The 18,077-nt window shown below is 45.8% G+C and overlaps 1 protein-coding gene across 1 annotated transcript; it reads right to left on the reverse strand.

The window, feature by feature from the left end:
• Window positions 1-3,861: 3,861 nt before the first annotated feature.
• Window positions 3,862-9,118, reverse strand: RPS6 (ribosomal protein S6). Its single transcript, XM_061630742.1, has 6 exons — window positions 9,011-9,118; window positions 8,456-8,587; window positions 6,453-6,663; window positions 5,512-5,658; window positions 4,876-5,033; window positions 3,862-4,006 (listed from the first exon to the last, which is right to left on the reverse strand). The coding sequence occupies exons 1-6, from the start codon at window positions 9,014-9,016 to the stop codon at window positions 3,911-3,913; spliced, it is 750 nt and encodes a 249-aa protein (XP_061486726.1). The 5' UTR covers window positions 9,017-9,118; the 3' UTR covers window positions 3,862-3,910.
• Between the last annotated feature and the right edge of the window lie 8,959 nt (window positions 9,119-18,077).

Raw genomic sequence — 18,077 nt, forward strand, 5'->3', positions numbered from 1 at the left:
TGTCTCTTGATTTTTTGTTCTAAAGTTTAAAGGCAAGTCAGCATTACTGGTTTTTTTTTAAAAAAAAGGCATGTGAGGAAAGTAGTTGTCTATTAAGCCTTATGTATCCCCCATGTAAAATTGTCTTTTTGCTTTACTAAAGCCAGAATCAAATGTACAGAGGACCTTCCTGAGACACAGATACAGCATGGCTTCTGAAAAGGGAAGCCCTGTCTAAACTTTGAAGCCCTTAGGTGTGTCAAGCATGTTAGATAAGGGTGATCTAGTTCACTGTCCCACAGCCCTCCAAAGTGGATGCTCCCCGTGAGAATAGTGCCCCAGTGCAACTTAACATCAAATGATACAGAACAGCAACAGATACCTCTGTATTTGGGCATTCTGAAACATGACAATGCTTCTAGGAGAGCAGGGCTGTGCACTTACCCCATCCTTGCTAACAGTCTGCAGATTTGGAAAGATGTCTGAGCAGAGCACACAGGATTCCAGTCCATTATGCATGTGGCAGGCTCCAGCCCATTCATACAGCATTGGGAAGGAGCAGGTGCAACTGTGCAGCCCTGCTCTTGCCCATGTGTCATTGTTTCAGAACGTCCAAACAGGGCTATCCACATCAGGGTAACTGGCTATGACCCGAAATATGGTAGATATACCGAATAGTGCCATAAAAATGTCAGTGTGGTTGGACAAACTGCATGGTGAGTTAGGGCTGGAAATTGAAATAGTGTTCCATGCTCTTAATTTTGGTTGCATATTTAAAACTTAGATGATTAACTTTACTAGTTAGTATCTGTATATGCAGCTTTAACACTACTAAGACACATGTGAAATAAGGCGAGTTTTCATAGATAAAAGCTTGTCAGCCAGAACAGCAGTACCTTCTTTACACTGGTCTTTAGAGAGAAATGTTGTAATTAAAATGCTTATAGCTTTCCCTCTCACATCATGGCATTAGACAGGTTGTAGAATGTAGCTGAAGTAGTAACTATGAAACGAAATCTGCACTGAGCATATAATTCAGCGTTCTAAAAATTGTTGCTGTCCTGCTTTTGACTATAACAAACCTTAAAAGAATACAGACAGTAAAATTAAACCTCAGCTACAACATTCTCCATTGCTCCCCAACATGAATTGTAGAATTGCACAAAGTAGAAAGCTTGAAAAGTGCTAAGAGATGTTAGATCCTTCTTCTCTAGCTGTAGACCCTCCAGATGTTGGACTGCAACTCCAACATTGGCCATGCTGATTGATGGGTCAGCCACAGGTTTTCCATCCCTGCTGTGGATTCTGCCTCTGCATTGTTGTATCTCATGAGTGCAATTCTGACTGCTTCCACTCACCACTGCAGGCATAACCCAAACATTGTACTCTGGAAACTGCTGCATTCTGGGCTAATACAGACCTAAAACAATAAAGACTAACTGGAAATACACAGTGTGTCATTACTGAGGATTTCCCTCCCCCCCCCTTTTTTTTTACTTCCAGCATGCTGGGCTCATCATATGTCCCAAATGTCAAAACAGTGCCTGCCCCTATAGGTACACCCAAGCTTGTATGACCATAGCTGATTGGAGGATCCACCTGCTCCATCAACTCCTTCCCCAATTTCACAGGATTAAAAATTAGGTTTATTCCCTACGAAATTTATCATGGGTGCCTTTTGCTATTTGTAACAAGTTTGAGATTCTTTTAGGTCTGTCTTGCCCAAGTTACTGCTCCATATTATTATAGCAGGTCTTTTCCCAGTCATCGTAGGTTATGAATGAAGGGTTTTCACTACTTTTGACAACTCAGATCTTTCCCCTATATGCTGGTCAACTTTCCATACTACACACTTCCAAACAAGAGGTTAGGGGGTGGGGGAGGAGGCTGAACTTGCACAGCAGCGACTGGAGAGTTATGGGGTAATTTCCCCTGCCTGGCTGAAAGTTAACCTTCAGCTCTTGGAAGTTTCTATCATACAGAGTTAAGAGTGAATTGAGACGATGGCAAATGTGAGGCTACAAGCAACTTACAGCACAACAGTTGGTCAATCTCCATGTACCGACATGCACAATGATATTCTATCCTGACTCACTTTATAACAAAACACGAGTGGTTGTAGAGAGCAGACTACAGCTGTCCCACCCTGGCAATTGAAATAAGTAACCCTTTCCCAACTTTTGACTCCTCAGATGTTGCTGGACAACAACTCCCATCAACCCCAGCCACCATAGTCAATGTTCAGGAATTATGGGAACTGTAGTCCAGCAACATCTAGGGACCCAAAGGTCAGGAAAGGCTCAGTGCAAGTGATGGTAACCTTAATTTTTCTACATGAGCAGAGTTTACATGATCAAACACTAGTTTAATAAGCAGAGAAACCACAAAACAGAGAAATTACTATGATGGAATTAAACTATCCAAGTACGGTCAAATACAAGAATATACAGAAATTATTGAAATGTTATCAACAGAACAACTCTAAACCTTTGGGCAGAATACGCAAGACAATCACGAATCTGAATGAAACATCTAATCCTTAGCACACCAAATAGGAAAGAAACTTGGATCATATTATATCTCCAAATGTGTGGAGATAGCTATGGAGAATACCCAAACAAGTAAATGCCACACTAATAAACTGCAATTTAGATGGTGCTTAACCCTGGCAAGAGTGAGTCAAGTATATCCAACAAGGTAATAACAATTGTTGGAGATGCAGAAGCACACTAGCTGGTATCATTCATGTATTCTGGTCCTGTCCAAAAATAAAAGCCTTTTTGAAAATTATTACAGGCTACATTTTACCTGCAGATCCTTTGTTGTTACAGGACCTGCAGGTAAAGTGTAGCCTGTAATAATTTTGCTGTATTGCTGAACTTTATTAAAACTAGTTTAAGTGAAGACAGAGATGGTTACTTATTTGTTAACAGTTGCCAGACTCACAATTGCCACACACTGGAAAAAAATGAATCCCCCATCATTGGACACCTGGATTAACAAGCTATAGGAGCATGTTTCAATGTTAAAATCAACTAACATCAGAACTAGAGAAGGATGCCAAAGAGATGGGCACTGTTTGTAACGGACTTGTCAAAGTGCAGGAATAGATGGAACCACAGGTATTGCTGGGTAAATTGTAAAAATTGTGAAGCTGAAGCTGTAATATACTGCAACGGATGGGAAGGTGAGTAAAGAGCAGTATCTAATTATCTATTTACTTATGTATCGTGGAGTTGTGAATAGTAAGATAATAAGATGCAAGAGGTAAAAAGCCAATCACTCCTTGCGTGCATCCAAATAAAACCCATTCTTTTTTTCTCCTCTGCTTGTTAAAATTATATTACAAATTTGAAAACTTGTTAAAGATAAACTTGACTTTATATGGCAAGCATTAACTTTTAAAATTGTTTATGACCCCATCGTATTGGTTTCCTATTGTTCTTGCATCTTTTTTTCTCTGTATGCATTGAATTATTTACTCGTTTCTTTTTTATGTATTTTCTCAGTTAATGTTTTAACATAACAAATCACAAGCTGCTTGCAGTTGTTTTGCTGCTCCCTTTGCATGAGTGGCACAACAAGCAGGAGGCTGCAGTTAACTGTAGTTTCGCACTATGCCAAAAGACGGGAACTGGCCAATGGCTTCCAGATTGCCACAAGGATGGCAGGGGACAGAAAAAGAGGAAGATAAACAAAGGACATCCAAAACACAGAACACTGAAGGTCACAGAAACTAAACTCCCCACCTTGTCGCCAGTGAGGAGAGAAATCTGTCTCAAATAGCCATTCGTTTTGCACCCCTGACAATGTGGCAAAGGAACACTACAGTTAAACATTACACTGACAAATGTGTATTTTTAAAAATTGAAAACAGCTCACTCTCACCATAAAAGTTTTATTTAATGATTTTAGAAACACAGTTCATCATTTACTTCTGGCTTGATTCAGATTTAGATGTGGAGGCTCTCAGAGAAGAAAGTCTACGCCTCTTAGCTATTTGTTCTTGCCGTTTTTCCTTTGCCTCCTAAAAAGAGAGCAACGAGATACAAAAGGTGCCACATACTCATGCAAACAAGTGTGTCAGTTGACTTAAAATATGTAGTTGCATTCTGTAAATTCCTAAGTCGTCTTCAAGCATTTTAAGCAGTAATCACATAAAGAGATGTGGAGATGTATGTGCTCATTCCACATCCCTTATTTTGGTTTCCCCCCCCCACAAATTAGAGGGTAACTGTTTACCAGTGTTCTACAACACACAGGGAGCCTCAACAAATACAGGAGAGTCCCTGCTTCACGTGATTACTATCCATGGTGTCAGAATGCCTGATGGCTATATATTCCTGTACACCTGGAGCATCCACCTTTCCTCCATTACCACAGTGTAATTCTTATCCAAATAACTTCCAGATAGCTGTCAGTGACAAAATATGCAAACATCATTCTACTAGAAAGTGTTAGTTGGATTTGTTTAAAAAGCCATGGTGGGGAACCTCAAAACTCTGGGGCCAAATATGGCCTGCAAGCCTCTCTATTTAGCCCTGGACTCTCCCAGGCTAGACACCCTGCCTAGTCACATCCCCTACTGGCCCTGCTTCTCCCCATCCAATGTTTCTGTCTGGCTGGAATGTGTCCCTCACCTCTGATTAATACCTCTTGCTTACCCTGATGAAGGACAGGGAGGGGTATTTGTGTGTAGACACTGGCCCCAAGAAGACTGTCCAGAAAAGAATGCAGCCTTGGGCAGAAAAAAGTTCCTCATCCCTAGTTCAAAGCAGCCAATAAGCTTTGAAACTGTATTTATGGCTTTCATCAAAAAGTTAATGTTATCTGCCTTGAGTATGAAATGGGCTCAGAATCCAAGTATGTGGTGCTAAAGTATGGAACTAAGCATACCTTCATTCTTTTAGCCAGAAGCTTGGCATATTCTGCAGCTTCTTCCTTGTTCTTTTGAGTACGTTGCTTCTTCAGAGCAATACGCCTGCGCTTATGCTGGAGAACCCTGGGAGTTACCAAGCGCTGGATCTTGGGTGCTTTAGTCCTGGGCTTCTTGCCTAAGGACAGACATAAGCGTAATCAACAGGACAGCTATTCTGATGTCCAGAACAAAGAAATTACAGTTGCACAGCTGTTCACCCAGTTTCTCTCCCACCAAAACTAAATCTTGCCTGGCATATATACAGTTATTCTGAAAAAAAATATATTCTGCATTTGTTCCTCTTCCAGACTGAAACGTGCCAAAAAAAAGTGTTGCATGCAACATGTGATGGAGCCGTGTGTGTATGTGTGTGTGTATGTATGTATGTAGTGCCATGGAAGAACCCATTCTGACATGCTCCAAACAGAGTAGCCAAGTGCATCAGCAGCAGGGAGTATGACTACATCTATGTATACACACAGGAGTAGTATCAATATGAAAGTACCGTGGTTTAAATTGTCTGTTGACTGGACGTAAATATATGGTCATGGACTAGTTTTACTTGATACACTTATCACAACAAAAATAACTAAGACATTTTCTCCATTTCTTACCTTCTTTGTTCAATGGTTTTCTCACAACATACTGACGAACATCGTCTTCTTTAGAGAGATTAAACAGCTTTCGGATTCTGCTAGCCCTCTTGGGACCAAGTCGACGAGGCACAGTGGTGTCTGTCAATCCAGGAATATCTTTCTCACCTAAAGAAGTTGCCAGACCGCTAATATTATTTTTAGTAAGAGTTCTACTCAAAAGCCAAGATCCTCTCCCCACACATTTGAGACTCTAGCCTTCCAGAGTCTATCCTTTTCAAATGCAAGTGAAAACCTGAGCCACCAAGTCTTCATTATTCTCATTAACTTTTGCTCTCTATCACAGGCAATATAGAATTTCCTACAGCCTCGTTTTCTTCCCTTAATTCACTGGCGGCAGCAACAAAAAATTCCATTCAGACACAGCATCTTGGTCACTAAACATTTAGTAAGCACATTTGAAGCCATGTCATAGCCCAGATCACACAAAGTACATTTTCTAAAAACCCAACTTCTAGTAGCTTAATTAGATATAAAGATAGTTCTAAAACACTCCTGACACTTTGAATTATCCCCAGAGGGTAATCAAGTGTGCAGATGCTTAAGCACCGGTATGATTTATTCCTACTGATAAAAGGCTGCATCAATTTACAGCTGTTAAATCAGCTACCAAGGGCAATTTCATAAAAAGCCCTATTGGTGGCAACCTTAAAGTTGGACACAAATGAATCCGACAAGAAACCCACATCAGATGCAGCTGATGAGAAACGTTGCTGGCCCCAGTCTAGCTTTAATCTCAGCAATGGGCAAGAGCAGATGTTGGTGTTTTGAACACACTTTGCAATCAAAGAGATAAGCCTGTTGAATGTTCAACATACTTGACACTTACCTAAAAGGTAGAGATCACACAATTATAAGTGCTACAATTGTGTCAAAGAATACCAGCAGTTCACAGTCCTTACCTTTCTTTATAATGACTAAATTCAAGACACTTAAGTTGGCATCAACAATGCAGCCTCGAACAGATTTGCGTTTCCGTTCTCCAGTTCTCCTGGGGCGATAACATGAGTGACCCTTACTGAGCAGCAGGCGGACACGTCCGTGAGTCAGGACGCCTTGCTTCATGGGGAAGCCTTGTTTGTCATTGCCACCACTGATGCGGACAACATATCCCTGAAACAAAGAAGAGCTTAGACCTTTCTCTCAAGAGCACTTTTTAAAACCTAAAGGCATTTTCTCATTCTTTTCCCCATATGCAGGCAATAGAAGCACCTAAACATAAAATGAATTATGCTAGTAGAAGTGGCATTGTCCATCCTCATTTTGATAGCTGCTGGAATTCCTTCGATCAACGTTCTAACTATCCCCAAACCTATAATACTATTATATTATTCTTATTGATTATTCTTCTTTATAAATATTGTAGAATCTGTCTTGAATGTAAAGAAAACACTCAAGTACAGCAATTAAAAGCAAATTCAGACTTTATTTCTGATGTGCAAAGTCTGCTATTTTAAGATGGAAACTTTTCCCTAGAAGACCCCATATGTGACAATTCTGAATGCCTCATGTCCTGCACTGAAATGTCTATCTAACACATGAACAAGAAGCCCCGTTCCAATGAAACAGATATTGCTCTAAATAGGATTTTTTTTATTCCTACAGGGATGTGATTTCAAAACTCCCTACCCTTTCTACATTGATCTACCTGCATGGAAACTCTGCCCACTGCAAAGAATTCTGGAAAGTGTGTTCTACAGCTTGCTCTCACAGAGCATCACAGGAATTGAATATGTTTTGTAAGGCAGCCAGTACTGCCCCAAGGAAAAGGAGGAGTGTTGCGCAAGCCATCTTTCAGGGACCCTTGTCTAACAGTACTGAGCTTCTGGGGTTGAGGTCATGGAGGAACAACTTATAAACTCCTCACCATCCAATGATTTCCCTGATCAGTTTGAACCCCAATGCTATAGAACACAGCATTAAAAAATTCTGCATGTTAGCCTAATTATCCAAGCAGAGCTGACTTTGATTCCTCCCCTGACCGCACCTCAAAACTTTTTGGGCAAATGGGTATGCACATGTTCACTACAATCAGACCATACATAAAACAAAATTGCTGTTACTTTATCAGCAGATTCCCTGCTTTGCAGAAACCAATTAAGTTTGCACCCTGAGCGAGCAGAAGCAGATTTGCTCCCCAAAAGTCACAAGCTCAGTAAACTCCATTTACAAGCTGTAGCATTTTTTCACACATCTCCCCAGATCATTTTTCCAGCAGTGTTCCAATTGTCAACCCACTCCAAAGACCTAACATTGTGTATTTTAGTCCCCCTGCTTACTCAGCATTGACATACAAGCGATCATGCAGAGATTCATGCAAACAGCTTGCTACCGCATGCAAGATTTGTGGACCTGCAGTACTAGAACAACAGCATTTGAAGATGAATGGGATTTCTCCCGCCTTTCTTAAAATAGTAAAACCATGAAATGTCATAAGCAAGCAGCAACTCTGAGTTCCTTTCCTCCCCTATCAGTGGGGCAGTGGGATCCCCACAAAAACCTTGGGGGAGAGCCATACCTCAGAGGTAGCTTCACACTCCAAAGGTCCCAGGTTCAATCCCTGGGATCTGTGGGTGAGTTGGGGAAAACTAATCCCAAAATATTGAACCTGCCAGGCAGCAATACCCAGTGACATGGACCAACAGTGTTATTCAGCTTCAAGCAGCTTCCCAAGTCCATACCCAACGTGGATCAGCAAGGGCCCTTAGGAAGGCAGCACACCCCAGCTCTGAATATGGATGATCCGGGGTAGAGCCAACATCCACCTCGACATCCAATCCCTTCCTGAAACTTCCTTCTCCCCTCCGTCTAGTTGCCCTGCTGTTTTCCCAGTCAGCACCAGTATCCAGTACTGCCAGAAGCCACACACAGTAAAGCCTATGACACGAAACCTCCTCAATCTTACCTTCCACTCCTCCCCAAGAGCATCTGCGGATACTTCAGCCGTCATCCGCTTCTCGTAGAAGGTGCGGAGCTTACGCTCATCGTCCACTTCGATGAGTTTCTGGCAGCCAGTGGCTGGGAAGGAAATGTTCAGCTACAAGGGAGGGGAAGAAAAAGAACTCATAGAAAAGGACGCCAGCAGGTCCAGAGCGCCGAAAGCGACCACAAGAACCGGAGGCCGTCCTCCATGAGGCCTAGAAACTGGCACGAACGTCCAAACGCAAGTAGCATTAGTAAAATTATCGTAAAATGGGGGGATTTGAAGGGCGATGAGAGGATACTGGCCCGAGCTCCTTCCCAGAGCTGTTGCTCAGAGAAATGAAGGAAGGCACCATTCGTTTTCACTTTCCACTACCGTACGCCGCTTCCCCGAATCCGCCTCCATCCGCCCCCGGGTCAACGTCCCCTCGCCCAACTCCTGCTGCATCGCCTCCACCTCGGAGCCTTCCGTTTATCAACGTAACTATTGGGGGGGGGGGAAGAGAATTTACCGCCAATATCAACTTCCAACTGTTACCTTCATCGCGCTGACGCGACCGCTCGCCTCGGATCCACCACGGGAAAGAGGCCGCGCTTCCGCTCAGACGGAAGTCACATAAACTCTAGACGGGATCTCGCGAGACTGTAGGCTGAGAGGAACAAGCCTGCTCGGCCCGCTTCAGCTCAGCTCCTGGCGACTCGATAGAGATAGGAAAAGGTTAGAGTGGCAATTGCTATATATTCGAGGAAAAATCCCTCCTGGTTATTTCAGAGTGTATTTCCGCTCCCCGCCCCCAGTTGCACTGAGAGCTGCCCGTAGCGAAATCCAGGCAGAGCTTGGAAAAGTTACTTTTTTAAAACTACCCATCAGCCCCAGCCAGCATAGCCACTGGATTGGGCTGATGGGAGTTGTAGTTCAAAAAAGTAACTTTTCCAAGCTCTGAATCCAGGTGTGATTGGACCAGTAACGTAATGGCAAATTCAGAAGTGCAGGGTCACTTCATGATAGTAAGGGCCACCCCTCCTCCAATCCTCTTTTTTCTTTTCTTTTTTTGACTGCTGGGTTGAGAATGAGATCCTTATTAATTCTTCTTCCACAGTGACAGATGTCCCTAGAAGCCAATAAGCATGAAAGGGGGAGTGTTGGCTACTGAGAAGAGTCTTCTCAGTGGCTGACTCACTTCCTTTCACTATGATTGGCTCCAATCAGCAGGAAAGGACAAGGAAGCATGTTAGAAGATTCTTTTCAGTGACCAGCACACACCCCTTTCATGCTGATTGGCTCATAGGATGCTGGAGACATCGGGACCCTGCTCCCCAAAAAGTAAGGCTCCCCTAAGTCCCTGGACAATTACACCTCTGGATTGAACTAGATGGGCCTTTGGCTTGATGCAGCAGGGCTCTTATGTTCGTAGAGTACTTCGTCACATAACATAGACAGGAGTTCCTGCTCGTTTTAACTTAGGCAGTGATGCCCCCCCCCGGTTAAAAATTATCCTGCCGATGCTAATTGGGAAAGAAAAGTGCAATCCAAATGACCAGGGGGGCTTGAACAACTCCCCTAAGAAGAAAGGTTACAATGGTTGGAGCTTTTTAGTTTAATGGAGAGGGAGCTCTGGGGGAGGGGGTCATGACAGAAGTGTATAAACTATGCATGGTGTTGAGAAAATGACCTTTTTCTCATTCTCTCATAATACTATAACCCACTGAGGTCATCCAGTGAAGCTAAATGTTGAAATATTTGGGAGAAATGAAACTGAAACGTACTCCTATAATTTGCTTTAATAATGTTATTTGTTATCTAATTTTGAGAATTGTTATTTAATTTTGAGAATTGTATTGTTTTATTGATGTATTATGTTCTATTGATGTATTGTTATGTTTGTTTTCTTTTGTAAGCCGCCTTGAGGGCCTTTTGGCCATAAGGCGGGGTATAAATGTAATAAATAAATAAATAATACCACATGATGATTGATTGATTTGATTTATTACGGTCGGAGACCAGCATAAAAATACAAAAGATCAAAACATCATAAAGATATTAGTACAGTACAAACATTTTTCATGCTAAAACAAACTGTTTAAAAGCCGATTCTCAAGTCTGTATGAGCTGTTGAGTTAACAGTGCTCTTCGGCATGTAATAGCTGCAGCACAGAAACTCGCAACCTTGATTGAGACTTGGGGAATTTGGTCGGATAAAAGGTAACTAACATAAAATGCAGCATCCCTGCCCGGGATACCACATGATGTAGTGAGGACTACCAACTTGGATGGCTTTAAAAGGTCATTTGGGGTGGAGTGGTGTTATGATGGCGAGTGCTGTGTAACTGTGGTGCTGTCGGCCGCCTGCTTCCATCACCAACCAATTAACCCCTCTCCCCCTTTTCTCTGTTGAATTGATCGTTTACTTCACAATAGCGATAAAAATACAGAGGAACTGATTGCTGTGAATGATGTGTTATGAGGATCCCCTCCCCTTTTTGTTGCTACTTGTTGGCTTTATATAAGGGTGGTAAGATGAATTTCAAATATTAAGGGGAAGATTGCCCAAGGAAAAATAGAGGACCTACTGGAGGATGCCACCCAAAAAAGACGTGAAATTAGAAAAGGAAGAAGAAATACCACAGTTAACAGCTGAAGGGTCTGTGGCTGTGAGAGAGACTACAACAGCCCTGCAATGTAGTCCACTGCGAGTGTCCAATCCAGAGCCGAAAGAATGAGGCTGAGGTGTGTGTGCAAGTAAATCTCGTTTTATTAGAGTAATGGATACATCAAAGGCATTGCGCTTCATGGAAACTATACACTAACTCACTAAAGTCCCTAACTATACTCTAGACATGCTCTGCGACGTGTGAAGGAAGTTGACTCAACGAACCCCCCCTGGGAGCGGCGGACTTATATAGGAAATGTTTTTGAACGTAATCTCTGACTCCTTCGTAATTCCTGCCTTTGCCCTGTCCGTTTCTCGTGGCGGCGGGAACGAGGGGACAGGGGGCGCGCCTCCAACTGCTCACCCGAAGACACCTGCTGCCGAGCAACAGGCTCGAGGTCAGGAGGCGGTGCCACACTGAAATCCTCCTGGGAACTGCTTGGAAAAGGAGGGACTGGCACTGACTCCAAAGCTTCCTCCCACAAGTTCTCTGCGTCAACTGGGGGCGGCGCGGGCGGCTCCTCGGAAAGGGCATTACTCATGGGAACTGGCTGGAGAGAAGGCTGCCCCCCTTCCGTACGCTCCTGCTCAGACACAACAATCCCCAACTCTGCTTCTTCTGACTGCGAAGGAGCCTGAAACTCATGCCTCCCCCCTTCCTGTCCCTTCTGAGTTGGCTGCAGTGCAACATCATTCCCCCCTCCATGCTTTAACCCTTCCCACCCCTGAGGTCTAGGTTTCTCTGGATAAGCCTCGTGGAATTCTCTCACCAAAGCCGGAGCGTGTACATTCTCCTCTGTTTCCCAGGAACGTTCAGTTGGATCATACCCCTTCCAATGAATCAGGTACTGAAGACGCCCTCGGCGTTTTCGCGAGTCCAAAATCTGTTCTACTTCGTATTCCTCCTCCCCCTCTACCAACAACGGCGGCGCGGGCTCCACTCGCGGACGGTGAGGGTCTGGGGCAGCGTCCTTGGTCAACAATGCCCTGTGGAAGACTGGGTGCATCTTGAAGGTGGGCAGCAATTTTAGTCTGTAAGCCACGGGGTTAATCTGTGCCTCCACCTCAAAGGGCCCTACATGCCGATCCTGCAGTTTACAACACCGGCCAGGCATAGATAGGAAATGTGTAGAGATCCAGACCTTGTCTCCCACTCGTATAAGGTCCCCCTCTCTCCGATGCTGGTCAGCGGCGCGTTTGTAATGCGCTTTGGCCTGTTCTAGTTGCTCTTGGAGTAGCTGTTGCATAGCGTGAAGTTCCTGCAAGTAATCCTCAGCGGCTGGAACTGAGAGACTGTCTTTTGGGGCAGGGAAGGCTCGGGAGTGGTAGCCAAAATTGGCGAAGAAAGGAGTCTGTTGCGTGTGCGAATGCACAGCATTATTATAGGCAAATTCTGCTAAGTGCAGGTAGGACATCCAGTTGTCCTGCTGATACCCCACAAAACAACGTAAATACTGTTGCAACAGTACGTTGGCTCTCTCGGATTGCCCATCCGTTTGGGGATGATGGGCAGAGGACAGTCTTAACTCACTTTGCAGCAACTTCCACAACGCTTGCCAAAAACACGAGGTGAATTGTGTGCCTCAATCGGAAACCAGGCTTTCTGGCAGACCGTGCAGTTGATACACATTTTGCACATACAACTTAGCAGTGTCTTGAGCACTTGGGAGTCCCGCACACGGAATGAAGTGAGCCATTTTTGAGAAGGCTTCAATGACCACCAAAACCGTGGTTTTCCCCTGCGAAGGTGGAAGGTCTGTTATAAAATCCATAGTAATCATTCTCCAGGGTCTTCCGGGAGTGGGGAGGGGTTCCAGTAGCCCCGGTGGCTTCCCAGTAGCATGTTTAGCTCTCATGCAAGTGGGGCAAGAGCGGACATAATGCTCTATGTCCTTCTTCACCTTGGGCCACCAGAAATCCCGAGTGACAGCTTGAATGGTCTTAAAAACCCCAAAGTGGCCTGCCGTGGGGGCGTCATGGCATTGATGTAGTACCCTCACTCGCAGTTCTCTGGGGGGTACATAAACAGCTTCCTGATGATGCAGTATGCCATCTTTCCATGTAAGGTCCTTCTGTTCTGCCTGGGGTGACGTGCCCTCTTCAACCTGCTGCTTCTGCACGAAAGGGTCCCGTTGTTGCGCTTCACGCACTTCAGCTTTCCATGACTCTTGGCAGGCTGCTACTACTCCCCGCTCGGGTGGAATTATGTACTGTACCGGTTTTGGGGTGGGATCCCTCAGGAATTCTGGCTTCCTTGAGAGGGCATCAGCCCGCTTATTCTGTGCTTGGGAGATATAATGAATTTTGAAACGGAACCGTGCGAAGAACTGAGCCCAGCGCACTTGCCTCTGATTGAGTTTACAGGCGGTATGAACACTCTCTAGATTACGATGGTCCGTGCGCACCTCGATTTCATGCTGCGCCCCTTCCAGATGGTGTCTCCAGGCTTCAAAGGCATATCTAATGGCCAATAGCTCCTTTTCCCACACAGTGTAGTTTTGTTCAGAGGTGGTTAGCTTTTTGGAAAAGTAGGCACAAGGCATCAGCTCACCCCCTTTCTGGGACGGTTGCAAAAGAACTGCTCCGATTGCGAAATCCGACGCATCCGACTCTATCACAAACGGGAGCGTCGGGTCGGCATGCTGTAGTATGGGCTCGGTAGCAAACCTTCGCTTCAGGCTCTCAAAAGCCTCTTGTGCCCCTTCTGTCCATTGAAAAGGTCCTGAGCCCTTCAGGCAATCTGTGAGCGGTGCGGTCTGATGGGAGTAGTTTGCTATGAAACGACGGTAATAATTCGCAAAGCCCAAGAAGCATTGCAAATCCTTCTTGGTCTTGGGGGGTTGCCACATGAGTACACAACGAACTTTTTCTGGGTCCATTTCTACTCCTGCTGGAGAGATCCGATACCCCAGAAAGTCCAACGTGGTTAGGTCAAACCCACATTTTTCCAGCTTAGCGTAAAGATGGTGCTCCCGTAACTTCTGCAGCACTGCATGCACATGTGAGTCATGTTCTTCGGGAGTATTTGAGTAAATCAAAATATCATCCAGATAAACTATCATGAAGCGGTCCACAAAGTCCCGGAAGATGTCATTCATGAAACTTTGGAAGACTCCAGGTACTCCCGACAGCCCAAATGGCATTACTAAATATTCAAACTGACCATAATGGGTCTGAAACACCGTCTTCCATTCATGACCTGCCTTAATCCTCACCAAGTTGTAAGCTCCTCTCAAGTCCAGTTTCGTGAAAATTTTGGCAGATCGCAACCTCTCCAACATTTCCCTGATGAGTGGCAGCGGGTAACTATTGGGGATAGTGAGCTGGTTTAGGGCCCGATAGTCATTACAGGGATGGAGCTCCCCCCCTTTCTTCTTCACAAACAGCAGGGGTGCACCTGCTGGGGACTGTGAAGGGAGGATGAAGCCTTTCTTCAAATTGGAGTCCAGAAACCCCTAACACTGCCAACTCTGGTTCAGATAGAGAGTAGATCCGCCCGGCGGGGATGCGTGCCCCTGGCACCAAATCTATGGCACAATCATAGGGCCGGTGAGGAGGGAGTGGCTCCGCTTCCTTTTTATCGAAAATGTCCCGAAAACTCCCATACTTGGCGGGCAAAGTTATCTCCCTTGGGAGAGACGCGCCTGCCAATACCTGTGGCTCCTCTTCAGGCTGGCAATGTTGATGGCAGTACTTGGAGGTAAAAGCCACCACAGCTTCATCCCAAAAGATTGTGGGGTTGTGCCTAACCAGCCAAGGCATACCCAACACCACTGGGAAATGCGGCAAAGACGCCACATGGAACGACAGGTCTTCTTGATGCCCAGGGACCTTCACTTCCACAGACTCAGTCACCCTAGTCACCCCCCCAGACTTCAGAGGCTGGCCATCTATAGTTTCCACTGCCAACGGCTGGTTCAGTTCTCTTGTGGGAATAGCGTGGTGTAATGCCAACTCTCTGTCTATGAAACAAGAGGATGCTCCGCTGTCGATCATAGCCTTGGCCGAGAAACTCTCACCTGAGGATAGGGTGATGCGAATGGGCAACAGAAGGGCCCCTTGGGATGGAAGGGGTCGTAACGGAGGCTCAGTATCTGTAGCACCCCCCAACTCTCTAGCCTCTACGAGAGCTGGGATGTGAAGTTTTCCGGCGGCTGGGATCTTCCGGTTTTGGCTGCACAATTTCTGGCGAGGTGTCCAGACTTTCCGCAATAGAGACACAGTCCTTCCCTCCGGTGTCTTTCTCTCTCCTCCTCTGTCAATCGCGGTCTAGCCCCCCCAATCTGCATGGGCTCCTCTCCCGAGACAGTAGGGATGCCAGGATTGGGCACGGGGCACGCACGAGGCAGTGGAGCAGCAACCTGACTCCATGAAGGCTCCATTTTTCGCTCCAACTTTCTTCCTTCTAAGCGGCTGTCTATCTGCAAACTCAGTTGAATCAAACCCCTCAGTGAGTCTGGGGGTGTGGAGCGCGCCAGTTCATTCAGCACTTCTGGGCTCAGTCCATTCCTGTAGAAGTACATCAAGGCTGGGTCCTTGTACTCCGTCTCCTGAGACAAAACACGAAAAGCATTCGTGTATTGCCCTACAGACCCCTTTCCCTGTCTCAGGGTCCCTAACTGGCAGGCAACCATCTCCTTCCTCTGGGGGTCTCGGAACATGTCTCCCATCGCATTCTTGAAGGTGTCAAACTGGCGCAATATCTGGTCGTTGCGAATCAAATACGGGGTGGCCCATTTTGCCGCTTCTCCTTCCAATAAACTGATGATGAACGCCACCTTCACGTCGTCAGTTGGGAACTCAGCTCTGCGCACTTGAATGTATAACTCACATTGGGCTAGAAACGTGGCAAACTGTTCACTCTGGGCCCCGTATCGCACAGGGAGTCCTACTGGAGATTTCACAGGGGCTGCTGCCCCTGGAGGCGCAGCTTGGACTTGGGCGACCATGGCATGGAGATTCTGGTTATCCACTTGCAAGGCTTGTGTCGCGGCTTTGAGGGTTTGGTTCTCGGTTTGCAGGGCTTGCGTAGTCACTCGGAGGTTCTGGATCTCGGCATACAAGGCTTCCATGGTATGAGGTACTCCCCCTCTTGCTCCGTTCTGGTCCATGTCATCCGCCATGGGAACAGGTTCGAGTAGGGATGGTGGTTGAGTCAAACTGTCCAATCCAGAGCCGAAAGAATGAGGATCCCCAAGAGCTGAATAACTTCCGCCCAGTTTCTAACTTACCATTCTTGGGCAAGGTGATTGAGCGAGTGGTGGCCAAACAGTTACAGACACACTTGGAGGAAACGGATTATTTAGATCCATTCCAATCGGGCTTCAGGACTGGGCATGGAACTGAAACAGCCTTGGTCGCTCTGGTGGATGATATGAGGAGGGCGTTGGATAGGGGAGAATATACCTTCCTCGTTCTCCTAGATCTCTCAGCGGCTTTTGATACCGTTGACCACGGTATTCTTTTGGATCGCCTAGAGGGATTGGGAATGGGGGGCACTGTGTTACAGTGGTTCCATTTCTATATCTCAGGTAGGCACCAACGGGTGGCTTTGGGAAATGAGGTTTCAGACCCTTGGCCTCTTAATTGTGGGGTGCCACAGGGTTCTATTCTCTCTCCCATGCTGTTTAACATCTATGTGAAACTGCTGGGGGCTATCATCAGGAGTTTTGGGCTGAAATGTCACCAATATGCGGATGACACTCAGCTCTATCTCTCATTTAAGTCCTCACCAGAGTTGGCTGTGGATAGCATGTCCAAGTGCCTGGAGGCCGTAAGTGGATGGATGGGAGAGTACAGGCTAAAGCTGAATCCCGACAAGACCGAGGTGTTGCTTGTGGGAGACAGAGGAAGGTTGGGTATTACGGACCTGATGCTTAATGGGGTGAGATTGCCCCTGAAGGACCAGGTCCGCAGCCTTGGGGTCATTTTTGACTCCAGGCTGTCCATGGAGGCTCAGGTCTCGGTGGTGAGTCAGGCAGCTTGGTATCAATTACATCTGATACGGAGGCTGCAACCCTACCTTCCTGTTCATCTGCTCCCACAGGTGATACATGCCCTGGTCTCCTCTCGCTTAGACTACTGTAATGCGCTGTACGTGGGGTTACCCCTGAAAACGGTCTGGAAGTTACAGCTGGTACAGAATGCGGCGGCGGGCTTGATTAAACACAGCCATCGCCATGACCATGTCACGCCAGTGTTAATAGATCTTCACTGGTTACCAGTTGTCTACCGGGCCCAATTCAAGGTGTTGGTGTTGACCTTTAAAACCCTATACGGTTTCGGCCCAGTTTATCTGAAGGAGTGCCTCCAGAATCACCAATTATGCCGCCTGACAAGATCAGCCTGACAAGACCTCTCGGTCCCACCGGTTAAAACAGCTAGACTAGTGCGGACCAGAGAGAGGGCATTTTCGATTGTGGCCCCCACCCTCTGGAATTCCCTTCCTTTTGATCTCCGACATGCTTGGTTTTCTCCAAGCCTTAAAAACCTGGCTATTCAGGCGGGCCTATGGAATTGGGGAGGATTAATTTTTATGAGGTTTTAATTGGAATTGGTTTTAAATTGACTATGATTATGTTGCTGGTATATTATGTTGTATATTATGTACTGCTTTTATTATTGTAAGTCGCCTAGAGTGTGCACTAACCTGGACAGATAGGTGACCAACAAATAAAATTTATTATGATGATGATGATGATGTGTGCAAGGAAATCTCATTTTATTAGAGTAATGGATACATCAAAGGCATTGCGCTTCATGGAAACTATACACTAACTCACTAAAGTCCCTAACTATACTCTAGACATGCTCTGCGACGTGTGAAGGAAGTTGACTCAACGAACCCCCCCTGGGAGCAGCGGACTTATATAGGAAATGTTTTTGAATGTAATCTCTGACTCCTTCGTAATTCCTGCCTTTGCCCTGTCCGTTTCTCGCGGCGGCGGGAACGAG

Source organism: Rhineura floridana, chromosome 1 (genome assembly GCF_030035675.1).
Source record: "Rhineura floridana isolate rRhiFlo1 chromosome 1, rRhiFlo1.hap2, whole genome shotgun sequence".
NCBI lineage: Eukaryota > Metazoa > Chordata > Lepidosauria > Squamata > Rhineuridae > Rhineura > Rhineura floridana.